Source organism: Aegilops tauschii, chromosome 3, assembly GCF_002575655.3.
Source record: "Aegilops tauschii subsp. strangulata cultivar AL8/78 chromosome 3, Aet v6.0, whole genome shotgun sequence".
Taxonomy (NCBI): domain Eukaryota; kingdom Viridiplantae; phylum Streptophyta; class Magnoliopsida; order Poales; family Poaceae; genus Aegilops; species Aegilops tauschii.
Window position 1 is genome coordinate 828,030 of NC_053037.3, and position 19,797 is coordinate 847,826.

General features: G+C 41.9%; 1 protein-coding gene across 1 annotated transcript; it reads right to left on the reverse strand.

The window, feature by feature from the left end:
* Positions 1 to 10,659: 10,659 nt before the first annotated feature.
* On the reverse strand, positions 10,660 to 18,947 carry LOC123497478 (uncharacterized). Its single transcript, XM_045234027.2, has 3 exons — positions 18,830 to 18,947; positions 18,666 to 18,740; positions 10,660 to 12,769 (listed from the first exon to the last, which is right to left on the reverse strand). The coding sequence occupies exon 3, from the start codon at positions 12,754 to 12,756 to the stop codon at positions 10,660 to 10,662; it is 2,097 nt and encodes a 698-aa protein (XP_045089962.1). The 5' UTR covers positions 12,757 to 12,769; positions 18,666 to 18,740; positions 18,830 to 18,947.
* Between the last annotated feature and the right edge of the window lie 850 nt (positions 18,948 to 19,797).

The window sequence follows — 19,797 nt, forward strand, 5'->3', positions numbered from 1 at the left end:
GTTTAATTAGCATTATCGACAAGTGATAGAAGCGTTGCTTCGTTTCTTGTTTCGACGTTGTCTATGCCGCCATTTGAAAATCCTACAACAACTTATATATGTAGATATCACATAATTTTTAGTAATTTTTCATAATCTTTTGATTTATTACTTTACATTTTGTGCTCCTTTGAAACTCAGAGCCTATTTAAATAGGACATTCGATACATTATAACAGCCTTTCCATCATTCCATTCTTTCAGAGTAGTCTCGACCGCCGTATGGAAGTCATAGGACAGCTTATCCACATAAATTATTCATGTTTAGCACCTTTACGTTTACTTTTGGTCCGTTGCCGCTGATTTTTTATTCGCTAAAAATAAAACTTACTTAAATAGCATCATTTAGACATTCCACCAGCCATTCTTCCTTTCAAGCTTCGGAAGTTGTATGTTTGACCATATGGATCTCGTATAACAACTTATAACTAGTAATTATATAATTTCATCACCAATTTTGTTCCCTTTTGATCCGTCACTATATATTTTCACATTGTTCAAAACTAAAAACTTATGAATGAAGCGTCATCGACATATTCCGAAACCATTTCCACCATTTCATTCTTCAAGGGTAGTATGTGCATTTATATGCACCTCAGATAGCAACTTACCTATAGAAATAAGATAATTTAGTCCATTTTTTAACCGTTTTGATCCATCATGGTAGATTTTCTATTTTTGCGAAACTAAAAAACTTGTTTAAGTAGCATTATCGACAAGTGAGAGAACCCTTGCTTCTTTTCTTGTTTCGAAGTTGTGTATGTCGCCATTTGAAAATCCTACAACAACTTATATATGTAGGAGTCACATAAGTTTTCGTAACCTTTTGATTTATTACTTTACATTTTGTGCTCCTTTGAAACTCAGTGCCCATTTAAATAGGACATCCGATACATTATAATAGCCTTTCCAACATTCCATTCTTTGAGAGTAGTCTCGACCGCCATATGTAAGTCATAGAACAACTTACCCACATAAATTATTCATGTTTAGCACCTTTACATAAATTTTTGATCCGTTACCGTAGATTTTTTATTTGCTAAAAAGAAAACTAACTTAAATAGCATCATTTAGACATTCCACCAGCCTTTCTTCCTTTCAAGCTTCGGAAGTTGTATGTTTGACCATATGGATATCGTATAACAACATATAACTAGTAATCATATAATTTCATCACCAATTTTGTTCCCTTTTGATCAATCACTATAGATTTTCACTTTGTTCAATACTGAAAACTTAAGAATGAAGCGTCATCTACATATTCCGAAATCGTTTCCACCATTTCATGCTTCAAGGGTAGTATGTGCATTTATACGCAGCTTAGATAGCAACTTACCTATAGAAATAAATAATTTGGTACATTTTTTAACCGTTTTGATCCATCATGGTAGATTTTCTATTTTTGTGAAACAAAAAACTTATTTAAATAGCATTATCGACAAGTGATAGAAGCCTTGCTTCTTTTCTTGTTTCCAAGTGGTCTATGCCGCCATTTGAAAAATCCTACAACGACTTATATATGTTGGTGTCACATATTTTTTAGTAGTTTTTCATAACCTTTTGAGTTATTACTTTACATTTTCTCCTCCTTTGAAACTTAGTACTCAATTAAATAGGAACATTCGACACAATATAAGAGCCTTTCCATCATTACATTATTTGAGAGTAATCTCGACCGCCGTATGTAAGTCATAAAACAACTTATCCACATAAATTATTCATGTTTAGCACCTTTACATAAACTTTTGATCCGTTACCTTAGATTTTTTATTTGCTAAAAAGAAAACTTAAAGAGCATAATTTATACATTCCACCAACATTTCTTTGTTTCAAGCTTCGGAAATTATATATTCGACCATATTGATATTGTATAACAACTTTATAACTAGTAATCATATAATTTCATCACCAATTTTCTTCACTTTTGATCCATCACTATAGATTTTCATTTTTTTCAAAACAGAAAACTTATTGATGAAGCGTCATCGACATTTTCCGAAATCGTTTCCACCATTTCATGCTTCGAGGGCAGTCTGTGCATCTATATGCACCTTAGATAGCAACTTACCTATAGAAGCAATGGACAGAACCGTACCAACCCATCAACCCCAGCCAAGAGGGATCTAAGCCACGTTACTTGTTTCAAGTGCCAGAAGACTGGACATTATGCAACTGAATGTCCGGAAGCTAAGAATGGAAATGGCAATGGAAGCTCGGGGAAGAAGCCGAACCCTTTCAACAGGGGATAGGTGAACGACGTTAATGTGGAGGAGGTTGAAGCACAGCCTGATATGACTTCTCCACAAATAATGAAATATTTAAGGAAAAATATTAAAAACAGATATTTGATTTTATTTGGATTTTATTTGAATTAGGAAAATATGCGTTTTTCGAAATTGCATTTTAGGCCCAAATAAATGTTCACCTTGTCCGGCTTATTTTTAGAGGACAGGGAAAATTTATTTCGGGATATTTGGAGTCCATTTAGTATTTCTTTTCTTACTTTTTCTGCACGTCCGAATTATTTAAAAAAAATCGCGAACCGCCTTACGGGCCGTGTCCGACCCGGACACCTCAGCCCGGCCGGCCTTATAGCCGCGGCCCGACCCCGCCGCCAGCCCAAGTCGCCGCCGCCACCTAACCCTAACCCTAACCGATCCGCGCCGCCGCCGCCGGATCCGCCGCCGCCGACGCCCGACGCCACCACCCGCGCCGTCGCCCGTCGCCGACCCCGCCGCCACCGCCGCCCGACGCCGCCCGCCGGAGCCCCGCCGCCCCTCGCCCGACGCCGCCCTGCCGGAGTTGCTCGCCGCCGACACCGTCACGCGAACCGAGGTAGCCGCCGTTTTTCTCGAAAAAACCGTTCGATTTTATTTCGAAACCGAGATTCGTTTTTTATTAGATCAGTTTGTTTTTTTCGGTTTAACTAAATAGCGAACGCCCGTTCGTACGTTCATTTTAACGAACGGTTTTCGTCATTTAACCGCAGACAGCGAACGTTCGTTCGTTAGCCTGTTCGTCAGTTTTTTCTATTTCTCGGATTTTCCTCGATTATTTTCAATCGCGATTTCTGATCCGATTTTCGTTTCAGTTTAACTTTTCGCTCGTTTATCGGAATCAGGCGATTCAAGCGCCTAGAGTTTCGTCTCGAAACCCTCTTTTTTTTAACCAACCCAAACAAGTTTTTTCTACTGTAAAATTTGACTTAGGTCCAGATTAGTACACGAAGCTTGTTTCTTTCGCCCTTTGAGTTTCGTTGCTTCGTTCGATTTGTTTCTTTTTGCAAACCGGAGTTCTTAAGTTGAACTTTCTGGTTAGATCTCTTATTTTGATTTTTATTCATGCACCCTTGCTTGATTGCTTATGTATGTATTGTTTGTTTGCGATAGAGTACCCGGAGTGCGAAGCGTGCTACTACGAGTCTCTAGGTTTCACGGATCATCAGTAAGGCAAGTAACACTTTGATCATACCTCTTTACCACCCAATTTTATTGCATTAGATCAATCTTCAAACTATTGCATGATTAGGATCTGATTAATATGTGGGTTTTGGGAAGTAGATGAGGTAGTACCTATTGCCCTGTTTACTATCAAGCCTGTGGGAGTTACTTCTACGTTTGCTTATATTGCTATGCTATGCTCGTAGACGTGGATTGGGTTTGAGTGTCTTTCATGACAGATGTGAGATCGTTAATTAATGGTTCAACTTAAGGTCGATACTTTAATTTACATCTGGGTGGATTGAGGCACCTGGAGAACCCAGTGTTGCCTGTATTTTTGGATATCCCGGAGTACCCCTGTGGTCATCCTATGGACCGTCACCCAGGCTCAAAGGGATCATGAGATTATTCATGCTAGAAACTTCCGTGTGCAGCCACAAGGTATTATGGGCTCTAGCATAGTTGAGTAGGTTACATGACCTCTTGAAGAGGTGGGCTAGAAGATGTAGGGGAAAGTAGGTGTAACTGTCCACCCGGAGTAAAGAGTATTATTTCTGAAAGACTGTGTCTCGGTCATCCGTTTCTCAAACACCGTGTAGTGCGAGAAATCAAGCGGAGGCGATCGAGACTTGTGGGGAAAAGTGCACAAACCTCTGCAGAGTGTACAAACTAATCATGGTTACCCGTGTCCCCGGTTATGGGCATCTTGAGTATCTAGTTCTTGGATTATCATGTGAATCTCATCATCATGTTACTTAATTTAATTTGATTGGGTTAATCACATTCTTAATTGGGATTGAGTTGGAGGTACCTTCTCAATGTTTAACAACCACCATGATAGTTAAATAAAATGTATTCCTTTGTGGTAGGGAAAAATTGGCTTTTCACAAAACTGTAAGCATAGAGCTTTCCACCAGCCATATATGCATGTAGTGATAGCATTATTCTGTTCATTACTCTCTATGTGTTACTTTGCTAGCATATTCCATGTGCTGACCTGTTTTCGGGCTGCAACGTATCATGTTGCGGACATTTCAGACGACGAGCAAGGAGCCTTAGGTCGTGGTCTTATACTCAGTGATGCCATTGGAGTTGATGGACTCACTTTATCTTCTAAGCCTTCCGCTGTTATCGTTTTTAGATGGCCTTAAGCCATAATTTTTAGTAGTTTTTCATAACCTTTTTATTTATTACTTTACATTTTCTCCTCCTTTGAAACTCGAAACTCATTTAAATAGGATATTCGACACATTACAACAGCCTTTCCATCATTCCATTCTTTGAGAGTAGTCTCGACCGCCGTATGGAAGTCATAGGACAGCTTATCCTCATAAATTATTCATGTTTAGCACCTTTACGTAAACTTTTGATCCGTTGCCGCTGATTTTTTATTCGCTAAAAAGAAAATTACTTAAATAGCAACATATAGACATTCCACTAGCCTTTCTTCCTTTCAAGCTTCGGAAGTTGCATGTTTGACCATATGGATCTCGTATAACAACTTATAACTAGTAATCATATAATTTGATCACCAATTTTGTTCCCTTTTGATCCATCACTATAGATTTTAACTTTGTTCAAAACTGAAAACTTATGAATGAAGCGTCATCGACATATTCCGAAATCGATTCCACCATTTCATGTTTCAAAGGTAGTATGTGCATTTATATGCACCTCAGATAGCAACTTACCCATAGAAATCAGATAATTTGTTACATTTTGTTAACCGTTTTGATCCATCATGGTGGATTTTAATTTTTGCGAAACTAAAAACTTGTTTAAATAGCATTATCGACAAGTGATAGAAGCCTTGCGTCTTTTCTTGTTTCGAAGTTGTCTATGCCGCCATTTGAAAAATCCTACAACAACTTATATATGTAGGTCTCACATATTTTTTAATAGTTTTTCATTAGCTTTTGATTTATTACTTTACATTTTCTCCTCCTTTGAAACTTAGTAATCATTTGAATAGGACATTCGACACATTATAACAGCCTTTCCATCATTCCATTCTTTGAGAGTAATCTCGACCGCTGTATGTAAGTCATAAACAGCTTATCCACATAAATTATTCATGTTTAGCACCTTTACATAAACTTTTGATCCGTTACAGTATAATTTTTTATTTGTTAAAAAGAAAACATAAATAACATCATTTAGACATTCCACCAGCATTACTTCGTTTCAAGCTTCGGAAGTTATATATTCGACCATATTGCTCTTGTATAAAAACTTATAACTAGTAATCATATAATTTCAGCACCAATTTTGTTCCCTATTGATCCATCACTATAGATTTTCATTTTGTTCAAAACAAAAATCTTATTAATGAAACGTCATCGACATAATCCAAAATCATTTTCACCATTTCATGCTTCGAGGGTAGTCCGTGCATCTATATACACCTTAGATAGCAACTTACCTATAGAAATCTTATAATTACGTACATTTTCACCCGTTTTGATCCATCATGGTAGATTTTCTATGTTTTGAAACTGAAAAAAAAATTAAGTAGCATTATAGACAAGGGATAGAAGCCTTGCTTCGTTTCTTGTTTCGAAGTTGTCTATGGCGCCATTAGAAAATTCTACAACAACTTATATATGTAGGAGTCACATAATTTTTAGTAGTTTTTCATAACCTTTTGATTTATTACTTTACATTTTTTCCTCCTTTAGAACTCTGTGCCCATTTAAATAGGACATTCGATACATTATAACAGCCTTTCCATCATCCCATTCTTTGAGAGTCTCGACCGCCGTCTGGAAGTCATAGGACATCTTATCCACATAAATTCATGTTTAGCACCTTTACGTAAACTTTTGATCCGTTACCGTTGATTTTTTATTCGCAAAAAAGAAAACTTACTTAATTAGCATCATTTAGAAATTCCACCAGCCTTTCTTCCTTTCAAGCTTCGGAAGGTGTATGTTTGACCATATGGATCTCGTATAACACCTTATAACTAGTAATCATATAATTTCATCACCAATTTTGTTCCCTTTTGATCCATCACTATAGATTTTCACTTTCTTTTAAACTGAAAACTTATGAATGAAGCGTCATCGACATATTCCGAAATCAATTCCACCATTTCATGTTTCAAAGGTAGTATGTGCATTTATATGCACCTCAGACAACAACTTACCTATAGAAATCAGATAATTTGTTACATTTTTTTAACCGTTTTGATCCATCATGGTAGATTTTCTATTTTTGCGAAACTAAAAACTTGTTTAAATAGCATTATCGACAAGTGATAGAAGCCTTGCGTCTTTTCTTGTTTCGAAGTTGTCCATGCCGCCATTTGAAAAATCGTACAACAACTTATATATGTAGGTCTCACATATTTTTTAGTAGTTTTTCATTAGATTTTGTTTTATTACTTTACATTTTCTCCTCCTTTGAAACTTAGTAATCATTTGAATAGGACATTCGACACATTATAACACCCTTTCCATCATTCCATTCTTTGAGAGTAATCTGGACCGCTGTATGTAAGTCATAGAACAGCTTATCCACATAAATTATTCATGTTTAGCACCTTTACATAAACTTTTGATCCGTTACAGTATATTTTTTATTTGCTAAAAAGAAAACATAAATAACATCATTTAGACATTCCACCAGCATTACTTCGTTTCAAGCTTCGGAAGTTATATATTCGACCATATTGCTCTTGTATAAAAACTTATAACTAGTAATCATATAATTTCAGCACCAATTTTGTTCCCTATTGATCCATCACTATAGATTTTCATTTTGTTCAAAACAAAAATCTTATTAATGAAACGTCATCGACATAATCCGAAATCATTTTCACCATTTCATGCTTCGAGGGTAGTCCGTTCATCTATATACACCTTAGATAGCAACTTACCTATAGAAATCTTATAATTACGTACATTTTCACCCGTTTTGATCCATCATGGTAGATTTTCTATGTTTTGAAACTGAAAAAATTGTTTAAGTAGCATTATCGACAAGGGATAGAAGCCTTGCTTCGTTTCTTGTTTCGAAGTTGTCTATGGCGCCATTAGAAAATCCTACAACAACTTATATATGTAGGAGTCACATAATTTTTAGTAGTTTTTCATAACCTTTTGATTTATTACTTTTCATTTTGTCCTCCTTTAGAACTCTGTGCCCATTTAAATAGGACATTCGATACATTATAACAGCCTTTCCATCATCCCATTCTTTGAGAGTCTCGACCGCCGTCTGGAAGTCATAGGACAGCTTATCCACATAAATTCATGTTTAGCACCTTTACGTAAACTTTTGATCCGTTACCGTTGATTTTTTATTCGCGAAAAAGAAAACTTACTTAATTAGCATCATTTAGAAATTCCACCAGCGGGTGCTCTCAACTTCCCGTCTTTCTTATGGTCCTCACTGTGCCATCGCATCAACTTGGCATGCTCTTCGTTTCTGAACAGACGTTTCAACCGTGGTATTATAGGAGCATACCACATCACCTTCGCAGGAACCCTATTCCTGGGGGGCTCGCCGTCAATATCACCAGGGTCATCTCGTCTGATCTTATACCGCAATGCACCGCATACCGGGCATGCGTTCAGATCCTTGTACGCACCGCGGTAGAGGATGCAGTCATTAGGGCATGCATGTATCTTCTGCACCTCCAATCCTAGAGGGCATACGACCTTCTTTGCTGCGGATGTACTGTCGGGCAATTCGTTATCTTTTGGAAGCTTCTTCTTCAATATTTTCAATAGCTTCTCAAATCCTTTGTCAGGCACAGCATTCTCTGCCTTCCACTGCAGCAATTCCAGTATGGTACCGAGCTTTGTGTCGCCATCTTCGCAATTGGAGTACAACCCTTTTTTATGATCCTCTAACATGCAATCGAACTTCAGCTTCTCCTTTTGACTTTCGCATTGCGTCCTTGCATCGACAATGACCCGGCGGAGATCATCATCATCGGGCACTGGTTCCTCTTTATCTTCAGCAGCTTCCCCCCTTGCAGCATCATTGGGCACATCGTCTGGTTCCTCTTGATCTTCAGCAGCTTTCCCCGTTGCAGCATCACCGTATTCAGGGGGCACATAGTTGTCATCGTCCTCTTCTTCTTCGTCGTCTTCAATCATAACCCCTATTTCTCCATGCCTCGTCCAAACATTATAGTGTGGCATGAAACCCTTGTAAAGCAGGTGGGTGTGAAGGATTTTCCGCAGTAAGACTTCGTATTCCCACATGTAGGGCATGGACAATACATAAAACCATTCTGCTTGTTTGCCTCAGCCACTTCGAGAAAATCATGCACGCCCTTAATGTGCTCGGAGATGTGTCTGTCACCGTACATCCATTGCCGGTTCATCTGCGTGCATTATATATAATTAAGTGTGTCAAAAACCATTACAGAACATCATGAATAGATAATTAAGTGACCAAATTAATAGAAGTTCATCATCACATTAAAACCAAAGTACATACATAGTTCTCATCTAACAACATATAGCTCTCCAGATCATCTAATTAATTAAACCATACATTGAAACTATGTAAAACATTTCAATGCGAAAACAAATGCGATCATAATCGCAACCAAGGTAACAATTGATCCGACGGCATAATGATACCAAGCCTCGGTATGAATGGCGTATTTTCTAATCTTTCTAATCTTCAAGCGCATTGCATCCATCTTGATCTTGTGATCATCGACGACATCCGCAACATGCAACTCCAATATCATCTTCTCCTCCTCAATTTTTTTTATTTTTTCCTTCAAGTAATTGTTTTCTTCTTCAACTAAATTTAACCTCTCGACAATAGGGTCGGTTGGAATTTCTGGTTCAACCACCTCCTAGATAAATAAAATCTATGTCACGTTGGTCGGCATAATTGTCATAAACAATAAATGAACCAAATAGTTATAAAAAGATAATATATACCACATCCGAATCATAGACAGGACGAGGGTCGACGGGGGCAGATACCAAAACCATCGCACTATGTAATAAGAAGGAATAATAAAAGTAACAAAATTAGACAAGTATCTATCTAAAGTAAGATTTTTTTTTCTTTCAGAAAGAAGATAAGAACAAGAGGCTCACCACGGTGGTGCTAGCGACGAGATCGGCGCGGGCGATCGACGGCGGTGAAGACGGGGACGGGACGTGACGGACCGCTAAACCTAGACAAATCTCGGGGAAAATGGAGCTCGGAGGTCGAGTTTCGAGAGGAGAAAGATTAACTAGTGTGGCTCAGACATTTCATCGAACACCTCATGTGCATAGGAGGTGAGCTAGAGCACCCAAATGCCCTCCCCTCGACGGCCAGAAAAAATAGAGCACTGTGGAGTGCTCTGCTGCGGCGATGGGGTATATATAGGCGGCTCATTTGTCCCGGTTCGTGGCTAGAACCGGTACTAAATCCGGGCCTTCTGTCCCGGTTCATGCCAAGAACCGGGACCAATGGTTATGGGCCAGAAGCGAGGCCCATTAGTCCCGGTTCGTGCCTCGAACCGGGACAAATGGTTCCATACGAACCGGGACCAATGCCCACGAGGCCCCGGCCGGCCCCCTGGGCTCACGAACCGGGACGAATGCCCCCATGGGTCCCGGTTCGTGACTGAACTGGGACTAATGGGCTTGCCATGCCCGAACGAAAGCCCTGTTTTCTACTAGTGGCAGTCCAGTGCCGACGTAGTCTTAACTATTGACCTTGGCTCGTTCTGGGTGTTGCACCTCCAGCCCTGTCAGCAGGTAGCTAGGGTGCCAATAATTTTCCAGAGAATAAGTCGGACAAGAATGAAGAACAAATAACATGACAGCACAAATCTGTAAGAAAGATTTCTGATAACAAAGATTCCGGAACCATACAATACTGTTGCAAAACAGAGAAATATTCAAGAAATCGTGATTAAAAGACCGCAAGTCAAATGGGGAAATTTTACATCTTTAGACCGAATAGTTACATGTCCACACGTAGATTTGTTTTACAATACAAACAATACCGTTTGAGATATAGATTTGTTTTACACAATAGATAAATAAGATGCGTACATCTCAATCAAATTTGGCAACACGTAGAGTACACCAACACGGACGTACCTGTCAAATGACACATGAGTACACCATCAATATAAATGCGGGGAAAACGTGATCAAGGGATAATTTCACTCTGATAAACAACAAACATACTCACATGGGCCGGTCCAATTAAACCGAAGAAGAGCTGTCCTCACCCCTTTTCTTTATTTTAATAAAACCATTTGACATGTATACCATCATAAGAGCAACGGTGGTCATGAGCTCACCACCGTTTGTCAGGTTTTTGGCATGAGATTTCTCGTTGCACCAGTAGGCTGTGTAGCACAACATCTCCACCCACACTTCGAAGATCATCTCTAGGATGCCAACAGCACCCGTATCTGTTTCTGCTGTGTGGATCAGCTTTGCGGCAAGCTGACATCCTCTGTCAAGTGTAGTATTGATTGAACGCTGAGCACTTGCTTGGGTCCCCGTACTATTGACCAACGGCTGAGCACTTCTTCTGTTTGGAGACACACCAATAATGTCTCTAGCACGGTTTGGTTCAAGTGGAGATCTTTCCATCAAAGCATCCTTCTGGTCCAATATGGCTTCGAGTAGTTCATAGACGTAGAAGCCTCTCAAATGATGATTGATGGAATCATGGCACAACTGGATATACCCCTGGCGAGTAACAGGGTAAGGCAGCATGTAGGAACGGGCGGCTAGCAGAAAAAACATGTAATTGCAAACAGCCTTTGTTGCTTTAGGAAGACCCAATATTCTTTTTGATGTCTGTGTTTCATGTGGTACAGAGATTGGACCTGGATGTAATTTTTCACTATACCACATGAGGTAGACATGGGTGGCGATGTGCCACACGAGGATGCTCTCATCCAGATCCAATCTCTCCTCCGGTTTCGATCCCACGCTCCATTCCAGGTCCACCCCCAAGGAGTGGTTGTGTCTCTTTAGCGCATTGCGTCCCCGTGATCCCGTGATGTCAATCTGATCACCTTTGGTTGTTGTCGACACTAGTTCCAATACCTTGTCAACTATATCTTCTGATGCACGGGTGGACCAGGAGTAGAACGTGGAGTCCCACAGGTCCTCCCTCCCCATCTTTTTTGCTATCTTGCTGCCTATACTGTGGCCAGTGTGATGGAACACCTTAAACAAGTCATGTTGGCGCATGTGGTCCGACCAATAGCCTTTCCTTTGTACAAGTACCATCATTGGCTTAGTGACGAACACAAACTCAACTGCTTGAACCATGCGACCAAGCTTATACCATTTTCGTTCATACAGCAGCGCGGCCATCCAAGTGGAGAACACGGCCCTCAACACTGACATGGTCTCCAGGACGACTGCACCAATGAGCAAAACTTTGGTGACAAAGACATCTGCCCTTCTGTAACCATCTTGGTCCCTCAATGCATGGAATAGCAGGAGTGCGGCGGCAATGGTGAAGGGCAGCGAGATGACACGGACAAAGAAGCCGTACCATGTGTGCACCACCGCAGCCTTGGTGTACAAGAGGTCGTACATCATCCTGAGCTGCATCTCGACCACCCCCAACATAAAGTTTCCATCATATTGCCTCGCGTTCTCGATTTTGACATAATGTGTCGGCCCTTCAAACATTTGCTTCGGGATGTCCAACAATGAGTAAGCTATGACTAGCATGCGGGCTTTTGGTACTGCAGACAAATCTTCTTTATCAACTTCATCGGGCTGGCTTGTGGTGCCGAAATCCTTGTAGCTGGTGGCAGATAGGCTGCTACTAGCAAATCTGTCGGCGCCCATGAGCGCCCATACTCTCTCCCCGTACTTGAGAAACCCAACCACAAATATGAGGATGGCGGCCGAACGGAGCAAGGACGAGTGGAAGAGAACGGAAGACGCATACAACACATAGGCTGCTGCTAGGACCTGCACTCCGAAAGTCTGCAGGTGACGCAGCCACAGCCGATTGTCCTCGATGGCATAGGCAGTGATGCTGTCTTGGCCACCAAGGTGCACCAGCAGCAACGGTGCCCAAAGTGCCATAAGGTGATGCTCGGGCGACCTCACAACCACGGACAAATGACCCAGGGCATATATAGCCGTCATGTCGGCCAGCATGTATGCTGACCAAATGACGACCTTTAGCACGGGCCAGTCTGCGCGTCGACGAATATCTGTCAAGAGGAAAAGCGTCACCTGCACTGTGAAGCTCAATAGCACCGTTATATGAATCCCCCGTCCACTCCAGAACACCACTAGCGGCTCCGATTCAGCTGTCATTAGTAGTACTTATCTGCCAACACAACAGATAAAACATGTTGTTAAAATGACTCCCTGCCAATCTAAACTCCTTCCAAAATATTTATGTTACATTTCCATTGATCGGAGTATTGTGAACGTACCGTCAGTACGATAAAAAAAGAAATGCCTTCAGTAGGATTGGTGTCTCTAAGGGATTTAATTACGACTAACGAGATGTGATTGATACAACCTTATGAAGATTTTAGTTGACGTCTCGTGGTCTTATAGTGCGAGTTGTAACTATTGCTTATGACCGTAAGGTCCAACACTATTTCTATTGTTTCCACAATAACCTAGATTTAATGTTCATAGGCAATTCCGCAGAGGAGTTGAGAGGGCCGTTTAGGCTTCACACAATCACCTATGCATTGGTGGAGCAGGCACACCGTTAAGCAAGATCATCTTAGATGTAGAGGATAACAACTTGTCAACCCAAATTATCTGTAGGACACATATCCAAGATAAATAAGAATAGAAATTGCTAATTATTGATATCAAAGGTTTTGTCTATCTCTAATTTGACTAACAAAATGTAAGTCTTGGGGCGGAGCGGTTTGTCCTTGGCCTTTTTTTCACAAGGGTAAAATTATCATGTAACAAGATGTAGATTTATGATTTGGCCTTCTCGAGAGGACCTGGGAAGAAAATTTGTGTTGTTTTCCAACTGAACACTACTTATGTCATGTATTGATTGATAAGGTAATAAAAGCAACAATTCATTTTGTTGGATGTTGTGAGCTTGAAATCTCTAATGGAAATCTCTAATGGAGGCGTTTATCTAAGCATTCAACTACACACAAAACTGATGTTATGTGCTACCAGTTGTGAATGGTAATCTAATGTGCTATTTGTTTTGGATGTAGTTTAAACTAAGAGGCAAAATTTGTGATATATATTCCAATGTTTTGATGGATCTTTTCAAATGAAATATTTGGGAATGCCTTTCCAATATGATAGGCTTACTAGAGCTAATTTACAACCCATGATAGACAATATTATTAGTAGCGTCTCTGGATTGAGGGATAACTGTTATCCATGCTGCGAGAGTGGACTTGATTAGAAGCTGCACAACTAGTATTCTTGTGTAACTTATGTGATTCTTTAAATTATCTAAGTGAGATATGTATTTATTCAATTCTCATATGGTCATCACAAGATTCATTTAGCCACCTGGCAATTTATTTGCATGAGAAAATAATTTGGGGGTTTGGGGATGTTGGCTCAAATCCCTCCACATGGAGATATGCTGGCAGCCTAACATCAGTCCATAAGTCCAACACATGTGAACCGTTGATCTGATTTCCATCCAATGGTTATGAGTGCCTGCTAGTGAAGTGAGGGGAGAAGAAAACCATAGCCACCCCACCCAGCTGGAGGTGGCTGCCACTGTGAGAGTGAGAGAGCACACAAAAGAGGAACACAACCTGTGAGAGAGAGGAAGGAGATGAAAAGGAGGTTCTGCCCAGATCTGCCGCATCTTACTAGACAATGTTCAAGTTGGTGACTGGGGGTCAATAATTCTTGGATTGCCAGAAAACTTGAGTGATCTCGTTCCTTACTTTGAGTACTCCGATCTGGTCAGCAGGTTTAAGGATTGTGTCACTGGGGAATCAGATTTGAGATTGGTTTTGTCAGTTTGAGCTGGTGCAGCTTCAACACAGATTAGTTTTGGGAGGCAAACAAATTGGGCAAGCAAATGGTGCCCGATTGTCATCAAAGTTTAAAGGGATGTCATGAACTAGTGTGTCTATTTGTCTACCAAATTTGATGTTGTTTGGTTCAACAGTTTGAGAGCTATTTGCAAAATACATAAGGGGCGGAAGTTGTTTGTACTCAGCTTTGCCAAAATCTTGCCCCCTATGGTTCTTGTTGTTGTTTTTGGTTGGTAACATGGAAAGTGTTTTGTAAATCTCTATAGAGGTTCTACAGAAGACTATGTACTACTCACCATTCTTACAGTGAAGTTATGTGGATCAGTCAGTTCACATCAATGGTTTTTTACTCCTCACATTGAGATTATTTTTTCATGTTAAATTTTGTGTCACATGTGCATGTTGCTTGAAGCCGTCCTCAAAGTTCACTAGAAGTGGAGGGGTTGTTTAGTGCACATTTTTGTCGTGTTGGTAAATTTGTGCATCGCATCTTTGTTGTCCAACCCCAACTAAGTGGTATTAGAGTTGTGGTATGCCTGTGCCAATTGTTGAGTTTCTTGTGGTGAAAGATGGACGTAAATACAAGCATGCTGATATCTTTGAATGGTACAAACTATCAAGCATGCAAGGGAAAGATGGAGGACTTGGGGCCAGTTCTTTTGGGCGATTCATACTTAGGATTGTAAACAAAATACGGAGTGGCGATTCTGGGAGAAGCTGTGGAGAGGGGTGATTCTGGGAGAATCGCCCAAAAGAACTGGCCGTTGTTATATGTAAAGAATACTGGAAGCCAATGTTCTACACTGAGATGGGGGAGGGCATTAGAGAAGATCAATGGAAGGTAATTCGCCGCAAAGCTTATGGGTTCATTTGATAATGGGTGGATGACAATGTTATGAACCATATCATTGATGAGACATATGCATGCACATAATGGCAGAAATTGGAAGAGATGTTTTCCCAGAAACATCGTATGAACAAGATGTTCGTGAACAAACAATTGATGTGTTTGAGGTACAAATAGGGCATTCAAATTGCAGATCATGTGAATATGTTCCAAGGCATTATAAATTAGTTTTCTTCAATGAGAATTATATTTGAATATGAAGTGGGAGCATTGCCGCTACTAGGCTCATTACCAGATAGTTGGAGACTTTTAAGGAAACATTCTGCAATTCAACACCTAATGGAATTTGTGACATGGAATCTTGTGAAAACGATGGTACTAAATAAAGGATCCAGGAAGGTGGCTGAAGCTAATTCTTCCTAACATTCAAAAGTGCTGGTCACTCAGTCCAGGCGTAGAAGCAAGAGCGGAGGTCCAAGTAAAGGGGCATAAAGAGGTAGGAGCAAATCACGAGGCAGGTATGTTGCTTATAAGTGCCATCACTGCCATGACAGGGGCCACATTAAGTGGCAATGTGATAAGTGGAGGAAAGACAAAGAAAAAGAAGAACCAAGGTTAGAAGCAAGCAAACAGTGATAGTGACATAGAGGGCAACAAAGTTAATGTAGTGTTGGGGACATCATGGTTGTTATGCACGCAGAAAATGGGGGTAGATTTGGTTACACTATTGAGAAGAGGATGACTGTAGTTTTGGATATTGTTGGGGACATCATGTTAATATATTCCTCTTTTAAAAAAGATGCATTCCTTTTGGAAAACATGGCGCATAGCCCAGCTTCACAGCAGTGTCCTAGGGCCGAGTTCCCTAGGAGCGTGAGAGTGATTTCTGGCTATGTGGCCCCCGTATTGGAGGCTTGTATCGCTGGCTAGGGTGTTGTACTCTGTATTTCATGCGGGTGACATCTGCTCTTTCTTTTGATGTAGAGAAAAGTAAATAGTTCGTCCCTCAAGTCTACTCAAAGTAGACATTCAGTCCCTCAAATATGTGCATACATTTGGTCCCTCCAATTTCAAAACTGGACAATGTTGGTCCAAAACCAGATTAGGCTGACGTGGCATGGTATTGAGAAGAAAAAAAAGGACACGTAGCAGTCCATTCATCATCTTCGTCCTCTGCTCTTTCTCCCTCTCTATCTCCAGGGAGACATTTCATCAAACATTCCGTCAATGAGGTCGTCTGTGTCGGCTGTCGCAAATGCCCACTCCACGCCGACTGCACCTTCGCCGTCGAGCCTATCCAAGACCGAACCTAGATCGTTGCCTACTGCACTGATATAGGGGATCGTATCGCCTACGCATGCAGCACACCCACACCCAGCCCGCACAGATTGTTCTCGCCAACTCCTAAAAGCATCTCCAATAAATGATGTAAGTTTGAAGATGTAAAACTAGGTGCTGTATAATTTACATCACCGAAAGGTGGTTTTTACATATATTTGTGATGTAAAAATCCAACTCCAATGGATGATATATTTGAAGATGTAAAACTAGTGCACTCAACCTACTATCGAAACCGGACAGCAGCAAGTTTAGAAATTTGCTCGGCGACCAAGTGGCCTGGTGCTGCCGCTCGAGCTCATGGATGCGGCAGAAGATGCATGCCCAGCCCTCTGGGCGCCTTCTTCAGGATCTGCAACCGCAGCGTGAGTTTCGGCTCAGGCCCCGCCGCTGCCGCCCCATCGCCATCAGCTTGCTGAACGAGGCCGATGTGTCGTGGCTGGCCGATTAGCCGCCTTCAAGGCTCAAGCGCGGCCGTGAGTCGAACGGCGTGACGGAGAAGAAGCACGGATCAAGCACCGCCGAATAGAAACTCGCGTGCTCCTGCTGCATGTCGGGTCACACTCCCCCTGCAGCATGCTGGGGCCGGCAGGGATGGCCGGCATCGGCCGGCGGCGGAGAGGAATGGGTGGGGGAGGACAAGAGGAAGCCAAACCGGTTAGCGGCAGCACGGGGAGGTGCCGGAGCTACTCGTAATCGGCCGAACACGGCGGCGGCGGAAAGGGGATCGGGCAGGTGGCGGGCCGGCGAGGCAAGCGGTGGGGCATGGGGGAAGGGGGGGGAAGTGGTGGCGGGCCCGGCGGCCGTCGGGTGGGGGGCGGCGGTGTTGATTTGGTGTGGATTAGGCCAGCGGCGGAGTCGGGCGGGTGGCAGCCGGTCACACTGAAGGTAAAGGAACGGCGGTTGGCAGTTGGCGTGCGACCAATGTTTTTACATCTCCTGTGGAGATGCAAATTTGCACGATAAGGTGTTGTAGATTACATCTTCGGAAGGTGACGATGTAAAACAAATTGCATCTACATAATCTATTGAAAGAGCGTTTTTTGAGCCTCAAAGATGCAAAAGGTAGTTATTTTTGCATCTGCATTTTTTATTGGAGATGCTCTAAGTCGACATGCCCTCGCCGAGGGACCTAGGAACGCGCCTACCTCCACACTCGTGTCCGAGCACGTTTGCTCGCTGAGCTCCTAGAAGACCAAAGGCGGTCGGACCAAGGCGACGCCTGGGTGCCCAGCCACGCTATGCCGGCAATGTACACGAAGGCACCAAAGCCCTGTCCTCTGGCGACTGGCGAGACATCCATGAGCGCGTCGACCTCGTCGTCCTCTCCTGCCATGGCGACGGCGGGGCATGTAAGTTCCTCTAGCGACGATGCGCGTGCGCGGCCACCAGGAGGCCGTCGTCGTGGGCGTCGAGCGGGTTCAACTGGGACATCAGGTGGCCGTGGCGTTGGTGCCCGCGAGTACAACCATTTCCAGGCCGCTGCTCCTGTCCATGGGAACGCGCCGTGAATGATAAGCACGCCTCTCAACATGTTCTGGAGGTCGGCAGCGAGGACGGCGGCTGAAGTGCGCTAGCGCTCGTGAGGTGGGGAAGCACGGGAGAGGTTTGATGAAATGCGTCCAAAGAGAAGGAGAAACAGAGAAGAAAGGAAGAAGACGATGAGGTGGACTGCCACGCTTTTTTCTGTTGAAAACCATGCCAGGTCATCAATGGTTTTAAGTCAAATCTTGTTTTGGACCAAACTTGTCCGGTTTCAAAAGATGAGAGATCAATTGAAAACTATCTAACAATTTGAGGGACCAAAAACATACTTTTCTCTATGATGTAATCTGAAGTTTCTAGAGACCAGCTTTTCGACCGGATGTTACGCAGTGGTTTCATGTTATATGCAATGGAACCAGGGAATGATCCCTGATATTTGAGAAACAATTGTGATACATATTTTCTAGAAGAAAAAAAAGGTACCTCATAACCAAATATCACATTGCTTGCATGAGGTAATATTTAGGAGATGCGCAAAGTGGAAGAAAGTGAGGCAGCATACATACCGATTAATGAATGACGTCTGATATTGGCGAGATGATTGGCAACAGCATTCAAAAAATTGCAGCGAGCAAATCACTCTGAAATCAAGATGCACCAAGTTATCACACATTCAGAAAACTGTATGAGCGTAACATACCTCCTCTTTCACAAACACAAGTCGTCGTACCTGCTGATATAACCAAACAGCTTTTTGCCTATGCAGATACTTTGAAAAGAGGAGGGGGGGATAGAGCATCTAAAATGATATGGGCCAAGTTTATAGTCCTATGTTCACAAATCACAATTGTCCGGCCACCTAACCAGCACAAGTGTCCTTCTAGAATAAAAAGGCAAAGACAAATAACAGTACCGGGACCACGATTTATTTGTCTTGTGTCTGATTTAGAAACAAAAATCTAATGTACACACGCAGTGTTTGTTGCTATAGCTGCATCAAGACATTGACTAATTGCATTAGCGTTCCATGGTCAATATCTGAATTAAGCTGTCTGTCCCAAGGTCACCTTGGCCTTTCGTGTGAGTAGGTTTTGTGTCACACTCACAAGTTGACGGACTAAATTTGATCAGTGCTAGACCTACGAAAGTTTACGTAAGAATTTTACGTACTTGCTGATGGAAACATGGAATGAAAGGGGCCAACCCCACTGAAGGGAGAGAAAATTAGTTTGGGAAGTTTGGTGAACTTTTTGTAGACCTTTCGTAAGAGTAGGATTATTGTTAAAATTCAGGCAGACACCTTTTGTGTGTTTACGTGGAAACAAAGAGACCCTCTTGTGAACGCATGGGGATTTGAGTGCCCCGTCAATCCATCCATTTCTATATTACCATATATGTCTGCTTTTGTGTGAGAGAATATGCTTCTCTACGCAGCTTTCAAGTAAATGGCATCCACCTAATAAGGTGGGAGCGTAGGTGTGCCTAGGTGTAGCATTTTTTAGATTATGTTAGGACGTTTTGGTGTTGACGAGAGCCTGGGGCATGTCCCCGGGACAGGTATATTCAGATGGAGGAAGATGCCGTTATCTGGATTTATAATGAATCCAATTAAAGAGAAGGGCAGCCTGATGATTACTTGATCTATGAATGAACAGTGACAGATGCGAGTTGAGATTATTTTGCCAGCCTTGAATATGA

What these genes read in the sequence shown, in the direction of transcription:
- LOC123497478 (XM_045234027.2), bottom strand. Translation starts at nt 12,756, where the DNA reads ATGACAGCTGAATCGGAGCCGCTAGTGGTGTTCTGGAGTGGACGGGGG.